General features: G+C 38.4%; 1 protein-coding gene across 5 annotated transcripts in view; it reads right to left on the reverse strand.

Annotated features, from left to right (window-relative positions):
• PHACTR2 (phosphatase and actin regulator 2) overlaps window positions 1-18,055 on the reverse strand; it is a 133,674-nt gene that overhangs the window by 29,939 nt on the left and 85,680 nt on the right. For all 5 annotated transcript variants that reach the window (XR_010429206.1, XM_064649280.1, XM_064649281.1 and 2 more), the window contains exons 2-4: window positions 16,372-16,539; window positions 11,554-11,634; window positions 8,649-8,804 (exon numbers count right to left, since the gene is read on the reverse strand). Coding sequence is in view for 4 of the 5 variants with exons in the window: in XM_064649280.1 (XP_064505350.1) it covers window positions 8,649-8,804; window positions 11,554-11,634; window positions 16,372-16,539 (405 nt within the window). In the remaining variant the exon portion in view is untranslated. The remainder of the gene's footprint in view (window positions 1-8,648; window positions 8,805-11,553; window positions 11,635-16,371; window positions 16,540-18,055) is intronic.

Below are 18,055 nucleotides of genomic sequence, written 5' to 3' on the forward strand. Positions count from 1 at the left end.
GAATCATACGCGATTTATTTGTATGTTACTAAAACCTAAAATGGTTGGGGAAGAAAGGAGACAAACTAAATGGACATTCCCATCTCTCTTCCTTCCCATGTAAAAGATTCCCAAGAGATAAGCAGCACATTTTAATTTTAAGATTAGTAGATGAAAAACAAATAATGTGTTGGACAACAAAGACATTTCTTCATCTCAGAAACAAAGCCTTTCCAACCTCTAGCTTAAGGCTTGTTAACACGAATTCAGTGCATTGCCTGCATTATTATCAGCAACTTGCATGTCTCTTCATGAACTGAAGGAATTAACATTAACTGTCCAGTGTCTTCCTCCTTTATTTCCAGCCTGTTATAGACTAATATGTTTTTGCTAAAGTTTTGAAAGAACCATTTCACAGCGACCTTTTACAGCTTTCAAACAAATTCTTTCAAGCACAGATTCTTATACTGTCTCTCAGGTTTTCAGAGAAAGATTCTGGATGGAGAAAGAAACATGCTTATTTGTTACATTTTGGTCTCTTCTTTTATAGCAAAAATGTCTCCTTGTGAAATTCTACCTACCTTCATTTGAAGTTGAAAAGCTGATTTAATTCTGAAAAAGCAGGACATTTTAAAAATTTGAATTCCATTAATAACAAACATGGCAAGAGAAGATACATCTTTGTATTTTGAAGATCTTGAAGGACATGATGATCCAAAATAATTTTAAGTGTAAACAATTCTTTGATATACCTTTTACTTATGGATCCAGAATGCTGTAATTTTACCTACTAATATGAAAAAGTTTAAAACTTGTGTACTTGTACACCATTACCATGTTTTGTGTCCAGACACAGTAGTAGAGAAAATATGAAAAACAGAATTATAACCCAGTAAAAAGTAATACTCTATGCACTATATTCTAAAGTAATACAGTCAATCTACACTAAACTATATAACTGATTAAATAACGTATATCAGAATTTATCTTCTGATTCAGGAAAAAAAGTACAAAAATATAACAAAATATAAGGCTAAAGCTTTACTTAGTTGCAAATACACACATCTTAGTGACAACCATCTGATAATTTTGGATTTTTCTTTAAAGAAATAACTAAGAACTACAAATGAAAACAAAAATTAGAACAGTTCATTCTCATCAAAGTTCTTGCTTGCAGACTTCAGTTGTGATTAAAATGGGCAATTTATATAACATTGATTTTAACAGAAATGCATTGCCATCACTGGGATATCATCTTTACCTAGGACAGTTCTTTTCATACTGTTATGTACATTGTACTGAAGACTGGCAGACTCCGGCACAGCAGCATCCTATCTCCTCAGATAGTTACAGCTCTCATGAGTCTTGACCGTCCCTTGATTAACTAATGCCCTGTCTTGGCCTTGACGAGTGAATCTTCTTTTTGCTCATAGCCAGGATGAAAGCTGTGGTGAAGATGATTGCCTTTGACTGTATCATTCCTCTTGGCATCTTATTAGCTTTACTGTTTTTATCTTTGTTAGCTTCATCTTTTTTTCTCAGTGTCACTCTGATCTTGACCAAACTATTGTTTCTCGTTTACTTGAGATACAGATTTCCAGTTCCTACCTGACCAGTCCATTATACCAGCTTTTGCCAATGACAAGCCAAGTTTTGAAGCAGACACTTTTCACTCTTTTTCTTCTCTTGCCCCTCAGGCTTTTGTGAATATTCACTGACTGTCCTCCCTCAAACTCCCCTCTACTGTGATGTCAAAGCTGACAATGTTTAGGCTGCCAGTACTGTGCTCATTTTCCTGGTCTGGTGTCCTCTGGTTTTTCAGTGCCTAACCATAGTGTCCTTTCTTTTACTGCAAGTCCATTGGAAACTTTTGTGGCTTCCTGCATCTATGTAAGACACTATAATAAATTTCTGGTATATACAGAAACAAATAGTAATAGTAATACAAATAACTAATAACAATAACAGTGTTGTTATTGTTGAATCTTGAACAGTGACAGGGATGGTCTGATGTCTGTAAATGGCTCCAGACACAATTATGTTGTAATTGTACAATTATTGTTGTAATTGTACCTCCCTAACATGATTCTGCTTGAATATGGACCCTTGGTCTTCATGCCTGCTCTTTCTTTTGCCAAAACAAGGAGGCATCTGAATCAGTTCAGACCTCTCTATTTGTTCAATCCAATCCCCCAGATACCTCAGTACCAGCTGCAATGTATTTTTATTGCTGTTTCATTTCTCAGTGTAGACATCTGTTCATTAAGAACTGACCTTTTAAGAAAAGGTCTCCAAAACACATCAAAGAGGATTTCTGCACTGCTGTCTTGATCAAGACATCTGCTGTAAAAGCAACCCACCTATAATTTACTCTTTTATCAGGAAAGCAAAGCAATTGTTAGTATCTCATTAAACATTTGGATCAATAATATGTTAATGTTTAGAATAAATTTTTCAAAGGTCAGATTTACAAGAGACTCATTTGGAGACCATATTTTCTTGATCCCAGAAATTGTGATTTGGGCCAGATTCTTAAGAAAGCTCTATTCTCACGTGAACACTTAAATGATGGTCAGAGTTACAAAGTTCTCAGTATATAACAGCTCTTGTGGGGACTCACCAAGTCTCAGTGACTTTCAGAGAGATATCATATGCACTGGAAAATCAGATTTTTGCAAACTAGAAGAGGGACCTTTTGCAAACTCTGGACCAAGTGGACCAATGAAGATCCTGGGCATAGTTTCAGAAGCTAGGTTGTAAAATACAAGACTTTTTTCTTTACTTTTGTGAACTTCTAAGGAACAGAAGGCCAAAGCTTTTCTAACCTGAGGATTTTGTCATACAGTACTGGTATTTTTGTTTCTCCAGCTAGAGCAGTGTCATGAAGCTACCTCACAGCAAACTCGTAGTGCTGAAGCACAAGCATATGATCTACATCAACTGCAAAGCACCCTTCTCCTGGAAGAGGAACAGAACTCAGTGGAGCAAAACTATGTAGAATGAAAATTGGAAATAATGTATGATTTGTTGTCTTTCACAGGATGACTCCCTGCACAATGAAACTCAGTAAGAGTTTTGCAAATCATGATTTTCCTTTCCAGACTATGCAGAGAGCTGTGTTTTGATTCACCAAAATCCCGGAAGCTGTCATTCAGAAACATAGGACACAGAGCAAGACAAGGTGTCTTTTGTCACTTTTTTGGACTCATTGATTGTGCTGATGCAGGTGGTCAGCTCAGACAAATCTTTTCATAAACTTAGATTCAACCAGCTCAATTTTTTGTTCCTATTACTGCTACTAAAATTCTGTTCAAGAAAAGATCCATTCTAATTGTTAGAAAGCTTCCTTTAATTTCCAGTCTAACTGTATTTCAAGCCACAGTTTATTCCTTTCTACTTGTGCCAGCATTGTCCTTTAGCCATGTTCTCTCCTGGCTATATACCAGCTTGCTACATTCATCAAATGCACTCAGGCTCTCTCAGGCTCCGTTTTGCTAGACTGAACAAGAACAGCTGTCTCATGATGCTGTTTGCAGTTCTCTCTGCAGTTTTGAATTCATCTTTCTTGAAGATGGATGAGCAGATCTGCACGCCTACAAACTTCTAGAACTTACTGACAGTTTTCAACAGCACTGTGCAAGAGGTCTTGTAACAGGTCTTGATACAGTGCAGAAAACAGGAGAGGGGAGAAAGGGACAGGTATAACATCTGACCTAAAGCCACCATGTTTAGGTGTTTTGCATTGGTTTCTAAATAAAATAGGGAAAAAACCCAACTGACTGTCATTTTACAGTGTTAACTACCCAACCTATGTGTTAGAAGTAAGCTGTTAAAAAAAGAGAGAACACCTAAAATGTATTCACTGTCAGCTGCATACTTTTACCATTTCTTGATCTATGGGAGACTTGGAAGGTGAGAGGTATGTATATTTCTATATTCCCTTATACTTTCTGTAAAGATATACCCAAATAATTGAATAGTTAGTTCATTAAAATAATGTATATAGTCTTAATTCTGGAGCCACATAAGGATATCTTTCTTATAAAAAAAAAAAAAAAAGTTGCTTTACGAGTCAGGAGCTTCCTCTGGCACTCAACTTTTGTGGGTGAAAACCCATGCCTCTCACATCAGCCTACTGGCATGAGCCAGCCCAGCTGATTTAATAGACAGGCTCTGCCCAAATACAGCTTTATATAGAGTAGCTTTGCTTTTAAGAAGACTTGGATTCAACCTCATTTACATAGTTCAGGTGATGAATCGAAGATATACTATTCTTAGAAGAACTGGTTTTAGCCAGCAAATAACTCTGCTGGAGTGAGAGATTCTTAGGGAGTCAGGCAAAAAACCCTACAACCTTTTATGTATGCTGCTTATATCAATGATCTACAGAGCTCAGGAGTGTAGGAAGCCAGCTAGGCACACGAGGGAGGAAAGTCTGCCTCATCTCTCACAGTGACTGGTTTGCAGGATTAATCTGAGACAAAGCAGGCTCTTGTCTGAGACCCTGGGAGATAAGGGTTACTATCTTAAATTCAACAAGTTTTGTTCTCCTTTGGGGAAAAAAAGAAAAGACCTCTGAGAAAAGGAATCTAAAAAATTCGACTTTCAAGACCATTCCTGGTAGACAAACTAAAGTGTTAGTCAGCAATGATACATGCTCATAAGACCAGAGTTTGTACCTCCAACCTTCTTTTTTGGTTACCCATAAGGAAAAGAAAAGTTTAAGATTTAAGGAGAGCAAACAAAAATATAGCGAAAGGAACCTCTGAGCCCAACATACTGGAACATTTGCCAGCTCTCATATGAGAGTTCTCCTGCAGGGAAAAAAAATTATGCGCAGGTAGCCCATGAATTCATTTGGAAACAGGACTACAAACTGTTTCCTTCCCCTAAAGACATGAGAAAACCTGAGAGGATCAATTTGCTATAAACGGTCCAGAACATTCCAGAAGCTTATGCTCCATGTCACCCACGACACCTGCAACACAGCTGTGGCTTCCTGAAATGCAATTATTTAGTAAAGCAGTACCTAATACACCTCACTGATGGTATGCAAAACAAAACTTACTACTTTTTTCCAACCATCTTGCTAATGGTTACTGAACCTTTCACTTCTTCAAGCCCAAGTTAACAATGCAATGTGGAAGCATCTACCAGAATTGTTAAAAGAGCTAGCTTGCTGTGATAAAAATGAGTAAGACACAAGTTTAAAAACTGAACTCAGCTACAAATCCAGGGTTCTCTAGTACATCTGTGTTCCAGAGACATCTTGGGAGGGCAGAAAGGAGAAAAGCAGCTCTGACATAGTGCCAGGAGGCTTTACAAGGAGCAGCATGCATGCTGTATCACTGTGCTATGCCCCTATACCTAGGGAGGCAAACAGTGAATATTTTGACACCTATTCTACTGATGTGGCTTTTGGTCTTCTCCAACACTGCTGTAGGGGGCAGGAGGCAAAGAGACTCCTTGGATCCCCTTTGTGATGCTTATATCACACCTGGAACCTGGAGCTCTGGGGACTGCTGGGGCTGCTGCAGGCTGGTGCCATGGGTCAGGAGCCCTGACACAGTGGTACAGTTCAGACTGCTGCCCAGACAAGCAGGGTGTTCTTTGATATGCTACCTGTCTACTTGCTGCTCTGTATCCCTTGCAAGACTCACAGAGAATAGCTACAGTTTAGCTCTTTATTTTCTGCAAAAGATGCTAGCAATTTTTCTTAGTCAAAACAAAAGAATTTAGAAGTCAGCCTAGCACAAACATAATGTGAATAAATGATCTCAGAAAAAAACATTCTCTGATTTCTCATCGACAAAGCTTTACCAACCAATTACCTCTTTTATGTAAAACTGTCACTAGTTTCTTATCATTCTGCCATAAAGGAAAAAATTTCTTTTAAACGCCCTCCTCGGATGACTGTCATCATTACTATAAATAGCAACAGTTACACTATTAAATTCCCAAAGGGAATTTTTCACCAAATACAAAAGGCACCTGTGAGCTGATGGGTACACAGGCAGCAGATGGGTACACAGTTTATGGAACTGCCTAGCAGCAGAGGGAACAGCTTTCAGGGGTTGTCTTCTTTACTTGCTTCTGCTTAACTCATTTTTATATTGCATGGCTGAGCCTATTGTTTGCCCTGTTGATAATGTATTCCCATAGCTCATGCTGAAATAACTTTGTTCCTTTAACTTCTTTTAATTCCTAACATGTTCCACATTGTACAGCATGTTGCTGCCAATTCTCACCATATTATCACAATTTGCCTATATTGCTTTTTCTTTTTAAGATTCTGGCTCCAGCAGTCATCATATATAGCAGGGCATTTTCAAGACCCACTTGAACAAGAGAGCAAGTAAAGAGCACCATCATTTCATAAGAGCATTATAAAATAACTTCCTAAGTTTCAGGGGCCGAGATGAATTTTTGGAACCCTTTGATTCAGTCAGAGTTGGAACAGCAGCACAGTGTGCTACTAAACAGCAGGAATTAATCCTGTTTTCAGGTCTTACAAACGTGTATATATCTTCCTTCAAGATTTACACATTAGAGTTGATGCCTTTAAGAAGCCTAACATTAGGCTTACTAAAGATGAAGTCCTTGCAGCCACTACTCCTGATTGTCAGCTAGTATTCACTCCTATCTCAGTTCTCATGATGGAGGGTTGTGATCTGAAGCACCAGCATGTTTTATGGTCTTAGCAGAAGACAGTGAGTTAGGTATGTGTGTTTCAGCTCTGATTTTGACGCTCTGTGAGCATAAGCAAACCTGTACCTGCCATTGGGTGTGTGTATAATGCATACCTACTGCATCTGCCATAAAAAAATCACCCAGGACTAATCTGCAGGTGAGACATATCTGTGAGATGGAGTGGGCCTTACTCTTACACTGAGTTTAACAGGCTGGCTCACCTTCTTGCTTAATGTGCTATAAAGTAAAGAATAACTGAAGTGTATCCACAATGACTACCTGCTGAGTTGTACTGGGTCTCCACAGTGTAACACGGTTTCTGATGTGTGGAATTGCTCCTTAAACACGAAAGTATACTTGAAGTGTTTTGCATCTTCTGTACGCTCAGACTGACATTCTATGAAGCCTAGAATACCAGGTTGGCTCATTTTTTGTTTTCCTTCTCCCTCCTCCATATATTCTTCATTTTCTGAGAGGGACTGGAGTGATTGCTACACATTCTTCTGTATTGAGTCTAATCCTGTACAGCAATCATTTTTAATTTCTCTCTGTAAGGTCAACACAACGTATAAGGAGTGCAGAGCCTAATTTGAAATAGATATTGAACCTTTTCTGCTTCATTGGAGTTCTGCATTCTGTAAAGTCAGCTAGAGGGGATTTCAACATAGTTAAAAACATGTATTTCTCAAATAAACTGTACCTTAGAAAAACTTCCAAAACTGAACATTTCCAAAAGGCTGTATTTAATGGTGCATAAAATAATAAGTGGTCTGATCTAACCTCAAAGCTAAATTGAACCATTTTAAAGGAGTTTTCCATGGCTTTTATAACTCTTTTCCCTGACCCAATACACATCTGGTTCTAGTTGGCACCAAAAGATAGACGTATTTAAATGTCATGACAAAGGCTAATCTTGTATTTCTGTCTTTTTGGGAGACAGGAAGTACGAGAAATCTCATAAGAAAGGCTGTTCTCCTTGGACATCTAGCCACTTTTTACATAGTCAAGTGATTTACGTAGCTCAGAGAGGAATTCAAATTTTTGTGTTAGCCGAACCAATCCTCTCAACCTCCAGAGGCTCATTCATCACTAGGTAGAGTTTAACAGAAGACATTGGAAAGGCTGCTCAGTCTAACAGCCAGCCAAGAAGGTCTTGATCTTTTGCATCCTTGCTCTTTCCTCGAGGAAAATCCAATAAATGGAATAGTATTTAAAAACACTTTTTGATAGGGAAAATAAGTGGTGCATTATTCAAGATGTTAAAGAAAGAAAATAAAAGTGGTCCAAAAACCATGATTCCACACTTATCTTTACATTTCCTTTATGAGTCAAACTCTTGTTACCAAAGTAGATCTGAGTAAAGGTAACAAAATTAACATGGACCCTGGGACTTCTAAATATTTAGCAGTATTTACCACAATTCATCCATAGAAAACCCTGTAGTTATAAAATACATTTTCCATAAATAGCCTAGGTTCAGTGTGAGGTAGTGATATGGTCCCTTGAATGTTTCTGCTGGACTGCAGGTGTTTAAGATTCAATGAAAATCAACAGGAACGAGTTGTGGAAGTTACTTACAAAATTATACATGGTTTTCAAATGGGTTAAACACCTCTGAACGTTCAACCCATGAGCCACTTCTACAATGATATTGCAAGGTGATGCATATGCACTTAGTGTTTTCTTTCATAAGAGGAAAATTTGAAACCAAAGCTTGCCCATGGCTACAAGGAAAGGCTCACACTGAATTTAGAAATCAAACATCCCTGCACACATTTTCATGCTCAGACCATGCTTCTCTTTATGACCTTGCTATAGGCACAGTAAAAGACATGCCTACCAAGTCTTATTCTCTCAGCGGATTCTGCTGGCATCCTTGAGGCAGAACAGAACTCACAGCATGTATTGGTGCTAATGGAAGAACACACTAATATTTAAAGTAGCCAAAAAAACAATCTGTGAAGAATGCATTAATTTACCTTTTTGATCTTTTTTTCCTTCCGATGATGTTGTTTTCTCTGATAAAGTGCCATTATTTCCACTAGCTTTTACCACATTTTCTTCCTGTATGGTTTCTTCACCAATGGCTATGGTGTGTCCATTTGAAGTTTCAAAATTTACTGTTACATCACCATCTGAAATGAAAATTAAAAAGCTATTGCCTAACTGCTTACTTAGCACCCACTGACAACACATGGCATCCCTCTGCTTTCAAGATCCCGTGGAAGCAAAGCAGAAAGACTTACTGAAATGTGAAAGGCTGTAGATCTGCTCTAAAAAGTAACTGTAAAGAAACTCTATAAGCTTCCATATTCTTTGGGTGGACATCTCTGCAGTAATGGGCTTGCAAGTCCATGTCGGTTTTCAGGTACAGCTTCGTACAGCTGTACACATAAGCATCCTGTTCTCTCCCTTCCAACATGTCCCAAAAATGGACAATTAGGGGGCAGATTTGCAGGACTACCATGGTGCATCCCAATAGGTAAATCAGCCAGGAATTCAGACAGAAGTTCTCAGAATGTATATGCCCAGTTAATTAACAAAACAGTTCACAAAGACATTATCCACTTTTAAGAATCCAGGTGAAGTCTTTCTGTATCACATATCATACCATTATTAAATTCTGCAAGTTAAGTTCTTTCCTTGATGATACTTTACTCACTTACCCAGACTACCTCAGTTTGAGGGGTTTTTTTTAATCCTGAAAAAAAGTTCTTTCTCTTCCCTATTTGTCTTTATATTCCTGAAAAGTGCTACATACGTACCCTTGCTGGCTTATAGCTTTCTCTGTTCCATGCATTTTGAAGTTGCTGCTGATTTTCTTCTCTGGTAATTTCTTTCTACAGGATTCTCTTGCTGTCAATCCCAAAATTTTGCAAATCTACAGAGCATCTCTTCTGATTTCTCCATTGATTCTTCACTAACTGTGGTGATTCCACTCCTCTTCCTTGCTGGGTCTTATCAGACTTGGATATTTGGCACTTCCCTGGTTTGAACAAAATTATGCAGCCCCTTTCCTACCACCCTGGGTGCTCCATGGGTTAAGATGATTGTTTCACTGTAATCCACACACCAACAGCAACCTGATGTGTAAAAGGTAAGTTCTTCCTTCTTAACCTTGTCTCTTTCACTATATCTGACAGTTGCACTTACCTTGCTGCAACATTCAGTTTCTTCAGCTTCTCTCTTCCAAATATTCTTAAATTCACTCTCTCCTCTCTGTCTCCACATGTGACACTGCCACCTCTTATTCATGTTTTGGTTCTGCAAACACCTGCCTCCAAGTGGCACTTGCCACTTTCCAATTCTTCTTTTTCATCCCATGTGACACACTGTCACTTCTTCACACTTCTTACCTCTCACATTTCAAGACTCCATGTAATTTCCTCATTTAGTTTTCATCTCCATAGTCATTACTTCTAACTACCTTCACACTTCTCAGCCACCTTCCTTCCTACCCCTCCATCTTTACCACCTTGAAAACAATCCCATATTCTTTCAAAATGGTCCTTAAAAATTATAATTTTCATCAGACATGAAGCACAGTGTAATGAAGGGAACACAGATCAGACCGATATATGAGGAAGAGGATAAAATTGTTCATCTTTACATCCTTTTCTCACTTTGCTCAGTCCCTGTAAGGAAATCCAGACTCCCATCCCCTTTCAAGGATGGAAGAGAGAGCCAAGGACACCTGTGACAAAAGTACTCATACTTTTGGCACAAATGATAGGATTTACATTCAGACTGTAACCGATCTGAGAAGTTAAGATATTTCACTAAGTGAAATGCAATTTACAACCTTGTAGTTTATTCCCAATAAATGCAATTTACAACCTTCAATGGACAAAGTCACGCAGCTCCCCAGTAAAGCGTGTAGCAAAAACCACAACAAATTCTCAGATGGACAAATTGAGGTATGGAGAGTTTACATGTCTTGTTTTAAGACAAAGACAGCAGAGACAAGTGCAGAAGCCAGCTATGCTGTATGTCATAGTCTGGTAATTAGCCAAACACTGTACAGGCAAGTGATGCCACATGTCAACAAACAAGCCCTTTACTTCTAAGTATCTATGTGCACAATACAAACCATACACATTGATACTTTCCTGATTCTTCAGATCAGACAGAATAACAGAATTTCTAGGAGAAAAATATTTTGGGAAAACATGGAGTTCTTAGACTCCTTGATAAAATGACAAATGGTTTAATTTTAAGCTACAGAAGATTATTTTACTCACTTTACTTTTATTTAATCTAGATTTATAGAAGATGAAGAATATTAGAAAGAATACCACTAGAAACACAATCGGATGTAGCACAGAGGTATTAACCTTGGCTTAACTCATGTTTTTCAAAATACAGATTCTGTCTAATACCAGTTACTAAACTTAGAGCATTTTGGTACGAGTGATGTTTTCCCCACAGTTTTATGCTTGTGCCATTTGTGAATGTGGTCTGTGTGATAGTGGTGGGATCCATATGATCCCAGCACTGGTACTTTTTGATACCTGAAATGGATTATACTGATTTGTTTGGGGTCCCAAAGCCTCTAATTTTTCAGCCAAAATTTCTCATTTTATATTTCAGTGGCTTTAGACAGCAGACTTTGACTCAAAAAATAGGTTTATCATCACTTCAAAAGAATTCTGGCAAACTAGGAACCACAAAAGTCACATTATTCACAGGGAGTATTAAAATACTTCAGGATATGACAGAAGTCAGCTGCTGTAGTTCTTTGTCAGCTGGCCCAAATCACCTCTCACACTCCTCAGTTTGTCTCCTCATACCTATTTATACTATATGGAAACAATGCAATAGTGGCTTTATCATACATGTTTAGTGCTTAGTAGCTAAATTCTAGTTAATGTGTTATCATATCACCTTGCTCAGGCATTTCCTTCAGCACTCCCCTTCTTATCAGCTCCTCTCTGCTTTGTCTTGTCGAAATCTTCCTTTCCAACACTAAAGAAAAAGCACAGTTAAGAATAGATTTATTCTCATACTGCTGATGCTTGTGAAAAAAAATTAGGAAAATATTTTTATTTTATAGAAACCCTGAGAAATCTGTTTCCTCTGATTCTGCAGGAGAAGTAGCCTGGGTTTTCATGGATGATCTCTGAAAATATCATCCCACAATTTCAGGCACAGAAAGTGGGGACTTGTATGATCCAGTATCTTCAACTGAGCAAGGCTCCTTGAGGCTTCTTTTACAGTCAATGGAAAAAGGTACTTCCAGAGTGAAATTGAACTCATCCTAGAATAGCCATTTAACATGTAAAAGCACCTCTTTCCCACTGACTGGGCAGACCAGCTCAGCTAGAGATACCTCCATCTGCTCTGTAGAAGTTTTGAGTTGGGAGAGACAAATCCTGTTCAGAGCAAGCAGCCTTTGTGACATGCAAACTGTTTTAAAGGAAAAAAAAAAACAAACAACAAAAACAATCTTTAACAGAAGTCAGAAAGTTGTGTTCTAAAAGGAAATAACATCCTCATCAATGCTGGTGGGCTTTCATGGAAAAAAAATGCAGCATCCTGTTTTTAGGTTAAAAAAGAAAAAGCAGCATACAACACACACACACAAAAGACTGTGACGAAGCATTTTAATTATTATGTTTATTTCCCATGGCAAAAGATGCTAAATAGTTTTACAGGGAAAAGAATTTATAGATGTCAAAACAGAATAGCTCCACACTGCAGCCCAGCCCCAAACCAATACAGTGATCTGGGAGATCATTGTTAAGATCCATGGGACCACGGCGCATGGTCCACAAAATGTGAGCATCACTTGTAAAATCTCATCTTTGCTGTTAGGAAAAGCTAGTCTCCCATCCTGATTCTGTTTACATTTGGACATCAAAATCCAAGTGACGTTTGCAGCTCAGGCTGAGGGCATGTGGCGAAGCTTCAGCCATGCTGGACTTCACCCTATTAATGCTATGGGATAGGGTTATTTATCTCATCAACTAATTCAAACACTCTCTAGGGTCAGTCTAATTGCTGTATGCAGATTAAATACTGGAAGAAGTATTATCAATCTCATTTGTGCCAGCCCAGTTGGAGTGAATCAGCCATACAGTGAAGTGACGGCTCCTGAGAAAGCAAGGAGAGAGGCAGTTCAGGTCTTCTAAGAAAGCTACCCTCCATGCAATGCAAAACATCTTTCCCAGCAGCAGGTAACTCAGGCTGCTGACACAACCAGGCTGGCTGACCTCATGCACCCAAAGGCACCCCTGCTCGCAGCTTCCCACTCCCCTTCTCTGCCAGGGAAGGGGATGGTTGAACAGAATCACAGAATGGTTTGGGTTGGAAAGAACCTACTTCCAATCCTCCTACCATGGGGGAGGCCACCTTCCACTAGACCAGGCTGCTCAGAGCCCCATCCCACCTGGCCTTGAACAGCTGCAGGGATGGGGCATTTGCAACTTTGGGCAATCTGTTTCAGCACCTCATCACCCTCACAGTAAAGATTTTCTTCCTAATATCTAATCTAAACCTGCCTTTCAGTTTAAAGCCATTACCCTTGTCCTACCATTACGTGCACTTGTAAAAAGTTACTCAGATTCTGCACTTCCCAAATTTATAGCACCGGGTTTATTTCTCACACTACAAAGTTCAGGGATGCAGCAACTGCTCAACATTTCTGTGTCAAAATAGCACCAACTCCTGGCAGAAGAGCTGGAGGCAGTAAACATTTTGACCAGCCCAGTTCAAGCTACTCATGTCTGTGAGATCAAGAGCTCACAAATGCAAACAGTACTGGTTCAAGAACATGTAAGTTGGCATTAAGTCTGTGTCTATATACTCAGGTGCTTTGTGAGATCTGCCCATTAAAGGTCAAACCTCTGCCGCATTCAAACTGCATTTGACAATATAAAGGAGCCCATGAGTGTGGCTATAAACTTTTGCAGTATAAGCCAGCCTACTTGGGGAGAGTGTGGTAGCAGGAACTCTGATCATGTTAGACTGCCTTGGGTCCCAAACCTAAATTACTCACAAGTTCTTCCAGTTTTTCCCCACTATTTTTTAAGGTTTATGCTTTGCAACTGTGTGTCACACATTGGCACAGGAGCATGCCCTAGTCTTGCAAAGAGTTTTTTTCATGTCAGGGAACGCTCAGTCCCACAAAGACTCTTTTAAAAGACATTGGAAGTCATGAAGACAGAGGACTACATGGACAGGTATGGATGGAGTGTCTTAGTCTTTCTAGAAAGCAGATGTATTCACAAGCAGAATGAAATCTCCTTAGACAGAGCCCCCAAGGAGGAACACTTTATGCATATACTTTACACTTGTTTTCTTGCTGGCAATATAAAAATTCTTTTATTATTCTTTCAGCATTACAAGTATAATTTAATTACTACTATTTTTTCTCTCTGCTTCCTTTTTAGAACTGTTTTTTGGTGACAATGAAGTTATCTCTCATATACCTATTTGTGGGACAGTCGAATGACTCTTGAAAACAATAATTCTTCTTCCATGAAGCTTAAGAACATCGAATCAGACCCCCCCCCCCATCAATGTGTCTCTCTAGTTTTCATGATATTTTTTTTGGTTCTACAACACTGAATTAACAACTGTATTGAATTTATTATCAAGGAAAACGTCAATCGGCATTAAAAGACATGAACTCCTTATACTTTTACTGAAAGACCTCAAAGCATTTTATAAATTACGTAGGTTTCATAACATCCCCGAGACATAACTATCTCCACTTCACGGATTAGAAAATTTGTGAACAGATAAGAAGCTTAAGCCCCAGTCCTCCATCATCTAAAATGCTAGCCATGAGTGGTATTTTTATTTAAACTGATTAAGCTCAATTAATTCAGCTTGAAAAGGTAATTTATTTTAAATATTATTTGGCCCGTGGGAAAAAAAATTAGAAATTATGCTAGTATTCACTATGAGTATCATAATTTTAATTCCTAAGGAGAAAAAGGCAAAATTTTAATTTAAATCAAAGTTGCCAAAAGTATGTGCTCCTGTATAAGAGGAATGAGTAGCCTGTCAACTTAGGAACTTATACTGGGTGCTATTTAGCCAGCATGGACTCATCGTTATAATTTATTGATGATTACAGACTTTAGGTTAGGCAATATATTTCACATTTATACAGTTAAGTGTATTGTACCATCTGCACACCCAGCAACCATCATTCAAACATTTCCTTCCCTCCCTTCCCATCCCCTCAAAAGAGTCTGCTTAGTGATGCTCAGCAGCTACAAACCTCAGGCAGGCTTAAAACCCGTTCTCTGACTCAAAGAATGCTGTGAGATTCTGGATATTTTCCAGTATTTAGTTTTGTTCTTCTAAGAGAAGCTTGAGATAATTCCACTTATTAATTTTTCTCTGACCTAGTAATAGCTAAAATTGCCTTCTGCTCCCTGTCTGCATATACTCTTGCAGTGAAGCTTTGAAGTGGCATCTACTTTGTGCCAAGACACAAACTGCTGCTTTCCTTTCTTTCACAGCAAAACATTGCAGAGAAGAGAAACCCTTGAGATGATACCACTTTCTGTTTAGTTTTACTTAATTTTGAAAGCCCTCTAGGCAAAAAGCATACAACCAGTGCCCAGAGAACAGACTTTCTGAGATGGAGCATGGAAAATATGTTGATAAAGGAAAAAAATTCAAACCATCGTTCCCACATCAGCACAGATACTAACATCTAAACTTCCATTATTTTTTTTATTTTTGTGGTATTTGCTGTTTATGAACATCTTTCAGTTGCTCATAAGACAAAAAGCACTCTAAGGTACATGGCCTGGCAAGGCTGTAGCAAGAATCTATTTTAAAAAGCCTATTGAAAACCCAGAGAAAGCTATAAGAGTTCTTTCCAACAGCCTACATTCTGTCTTAGAAGAAAACTCATTTTTCAGCTGCATACAGACTTATCAAGTTGTAGCCCTGTTAAGAGAACAGGCAATAAATGAGGATCATCATGCTCTCTCCCACAGTCTCAGGCCAGGAAATGGGCTTCCTGCATATAAGATGCACACACACATACACACAGCCCCCGTTTGGTAATGTAAATACATCTCTGATGGAGTAGTCTGAGAAAGAGGATATCCTGTAGAATTTTTATTTTGTATGGATGTCTTCCCATTTCTCTCTCAAGTCAAATAAGCAAGTTTCTTCTCCTGTGTCAGTAAGCACGCAACAAGGGGCAACTTGCCATGTAAACGCACCATCTCAACCTCCATTGGTCCTGGGTCTATTTCCTCAAGAAACACAGGAAAAACTAATTTTTTCCTCCCTGAAATTACCATCTGAGGCAGGATGGATGCAATCCAAACTACTTTTCATTTTAAATTCCAGCCTCACATGAAGCACATACACAATCATAAGTGACCTCACACACAGTTTAAAAGCAAATTGCTATCTTGAGGGATCACATCATCATAAACAAGACCAGCAAATTAAGTACTAGCAAGTAACTAAGGAGGCACTTTTGAAAAAGCTGATCTTAATTTCTTTGTGCTTAATTTCCTCCTTCTGTAAAAGAAATAGGAACACATATTTTGCCTTGGTATTATAAGAATTAATGTGTCATTCTTGTAAGACTGCCAAGGATCAAACTGTTCTTCTACATGTAAAATATCATGCCTAAATAATCCCTGCCACCTAACAAGCTCAAAGAGCTCTGCAAAACCATCATAGCATTTCCTACTATTTGCCACCAAAGGGCCATAGACATACCTGCTGACGTTTCTCTGAATTTGTCACTTGTCTTCTTCTTCCGCCATTTCCAAGGTTTAAAGATTTTGCCAATGTTGGAGAGTTTGCCCTTCCTCTTGAAGGGGGGAGTTTGGGATCCTGGGGCTGGTCCTTCTGAGTTAGCAATTGAAGCCTTGTCCAAACCATCAACTGTATAAAGAAGAAAAGTAAGGGTAATTGAAGGATGGAAAACAAAATGGTACCCAAAAACTAAACACCTCCACTGTCAGATTGCAACAAGCTCTGTGTGTATCTGTGTGGCTTTTTTCCTGCTCCAGAAGTGAGCCAAGGGGCATCTGATCTCAGCCTGTGGTCACCAGCCAGTCCCCACCCCAGCTTGCCCTGGGCTTCACTGCTTCTCAGCATCTCAACTGCAGCTGTCCAGAACTTGCTTCTTGTGATACGCATCTGGCACATTTGCACAGTCCTGTGGTTTTCCATCACTACTGGAGAATTTCTTTCAACATATATTTGGGTGACTACCTATCCTTGGTAAAGTTGAATAACTAGCTATCATCACACAGAAAACAAAACCTTTGTAATGTGAAAACATAAGCTATTTTTTGAGTGAAACGATTCCTTTCTTAAACAAGCTCTAAAGTTAGCTGTTCTGGCAGTGGAATGGAAACAGGTCTGTTCGATATCCCTGGTAATCAGTCATTCACAGTGCAGCCTGCCATGAGTCAGGCTTCTTATTAACAAAATGTATTTAACAAGAAGCTTTTGAACTGTAGATAGAATTTAAAGAAGGATTACTTTTCTGCAAAAACATACTGATTGATATGAAAGCCAATATTTATCATCAATGGCTGTAACATCAAGTTTTGTGAACCAAATTAAGACTCATTGCACAGTATGCCATAGCATACAGTTAAAATAAATTTCCTAGATATTTTTGAGACATCTACTATCATTTATTTCTATTTAAGAACTAGGGTTTCTTAGAGTGTTCCACTTGTAGTCCTGCAAAGACTTCAAATGTCCTGAATTTTACTCATGTGAGCACTGAAGTAACTGCAATTACTCACAGACATTAAATTAATAATGGGTTTAACTGTTTGTGGCATACAGGCGCTGTAATTGCTTTCATTCATCTAAACATTCTAATTATAGTCAATTCAGAACAGAGTTGATGCTACTCTGAACAGTAGTAATGATAATCATAGATCATTAAATCAGAAATTCTATTGAAAGAAAGAAGTATCACTGTTCCCATTTTACAGATGGAAAATATGAGGCACAGAATTGCTAAGTGCTTAATTCTGTGTTTGCCAAATGGCTTCCTGAATCCTGGTCCTGTGTCCTAGCTGCTAAAAAGATATATATTCAGCCACATAACATCATGGTGCAATCAAATTCTGTTTCTCAGACAAATGGCATTTAATGAGTCCTATATTTGTCCTAGGCTTTAGATTGATCCAGGATGCTAGAAAAAAAAAAAAAAATCTTTTCTATGAGAAAGCTGATGTAATGCAAACAGAGTCCAAGGAACTTTATTTCCAGTGTTTTGAAACAAAGTATGGGAAGAAAGATCCATTGCATAACCTCACTGAAGTCTATGAAGTTAAAATCAGAGATAAATTTGTATGAGAACAATAGCATTTAAATCAGTAAATATGAACAAGCTATGCCATAAAATTTAACAAATTCTGTACTGCCTGAGAGA

The sequence above is a fragment of the Pseudopipra pipra genome, chromosome 3 (genome assembly GCF_036250125.1).
Source record: "Pseudopipra pipra isolate bDixPip1 chromosome 3, bDixPip1.hap1, whole genome shotgun sequence".
Taxonomy (NCBI): domain Eukaryota; kingdom Metazoa; phylum Chordata; class Aves; order Passeriformes; family Pipridae; genus Pseudopipra; species Pseudopipra pipra.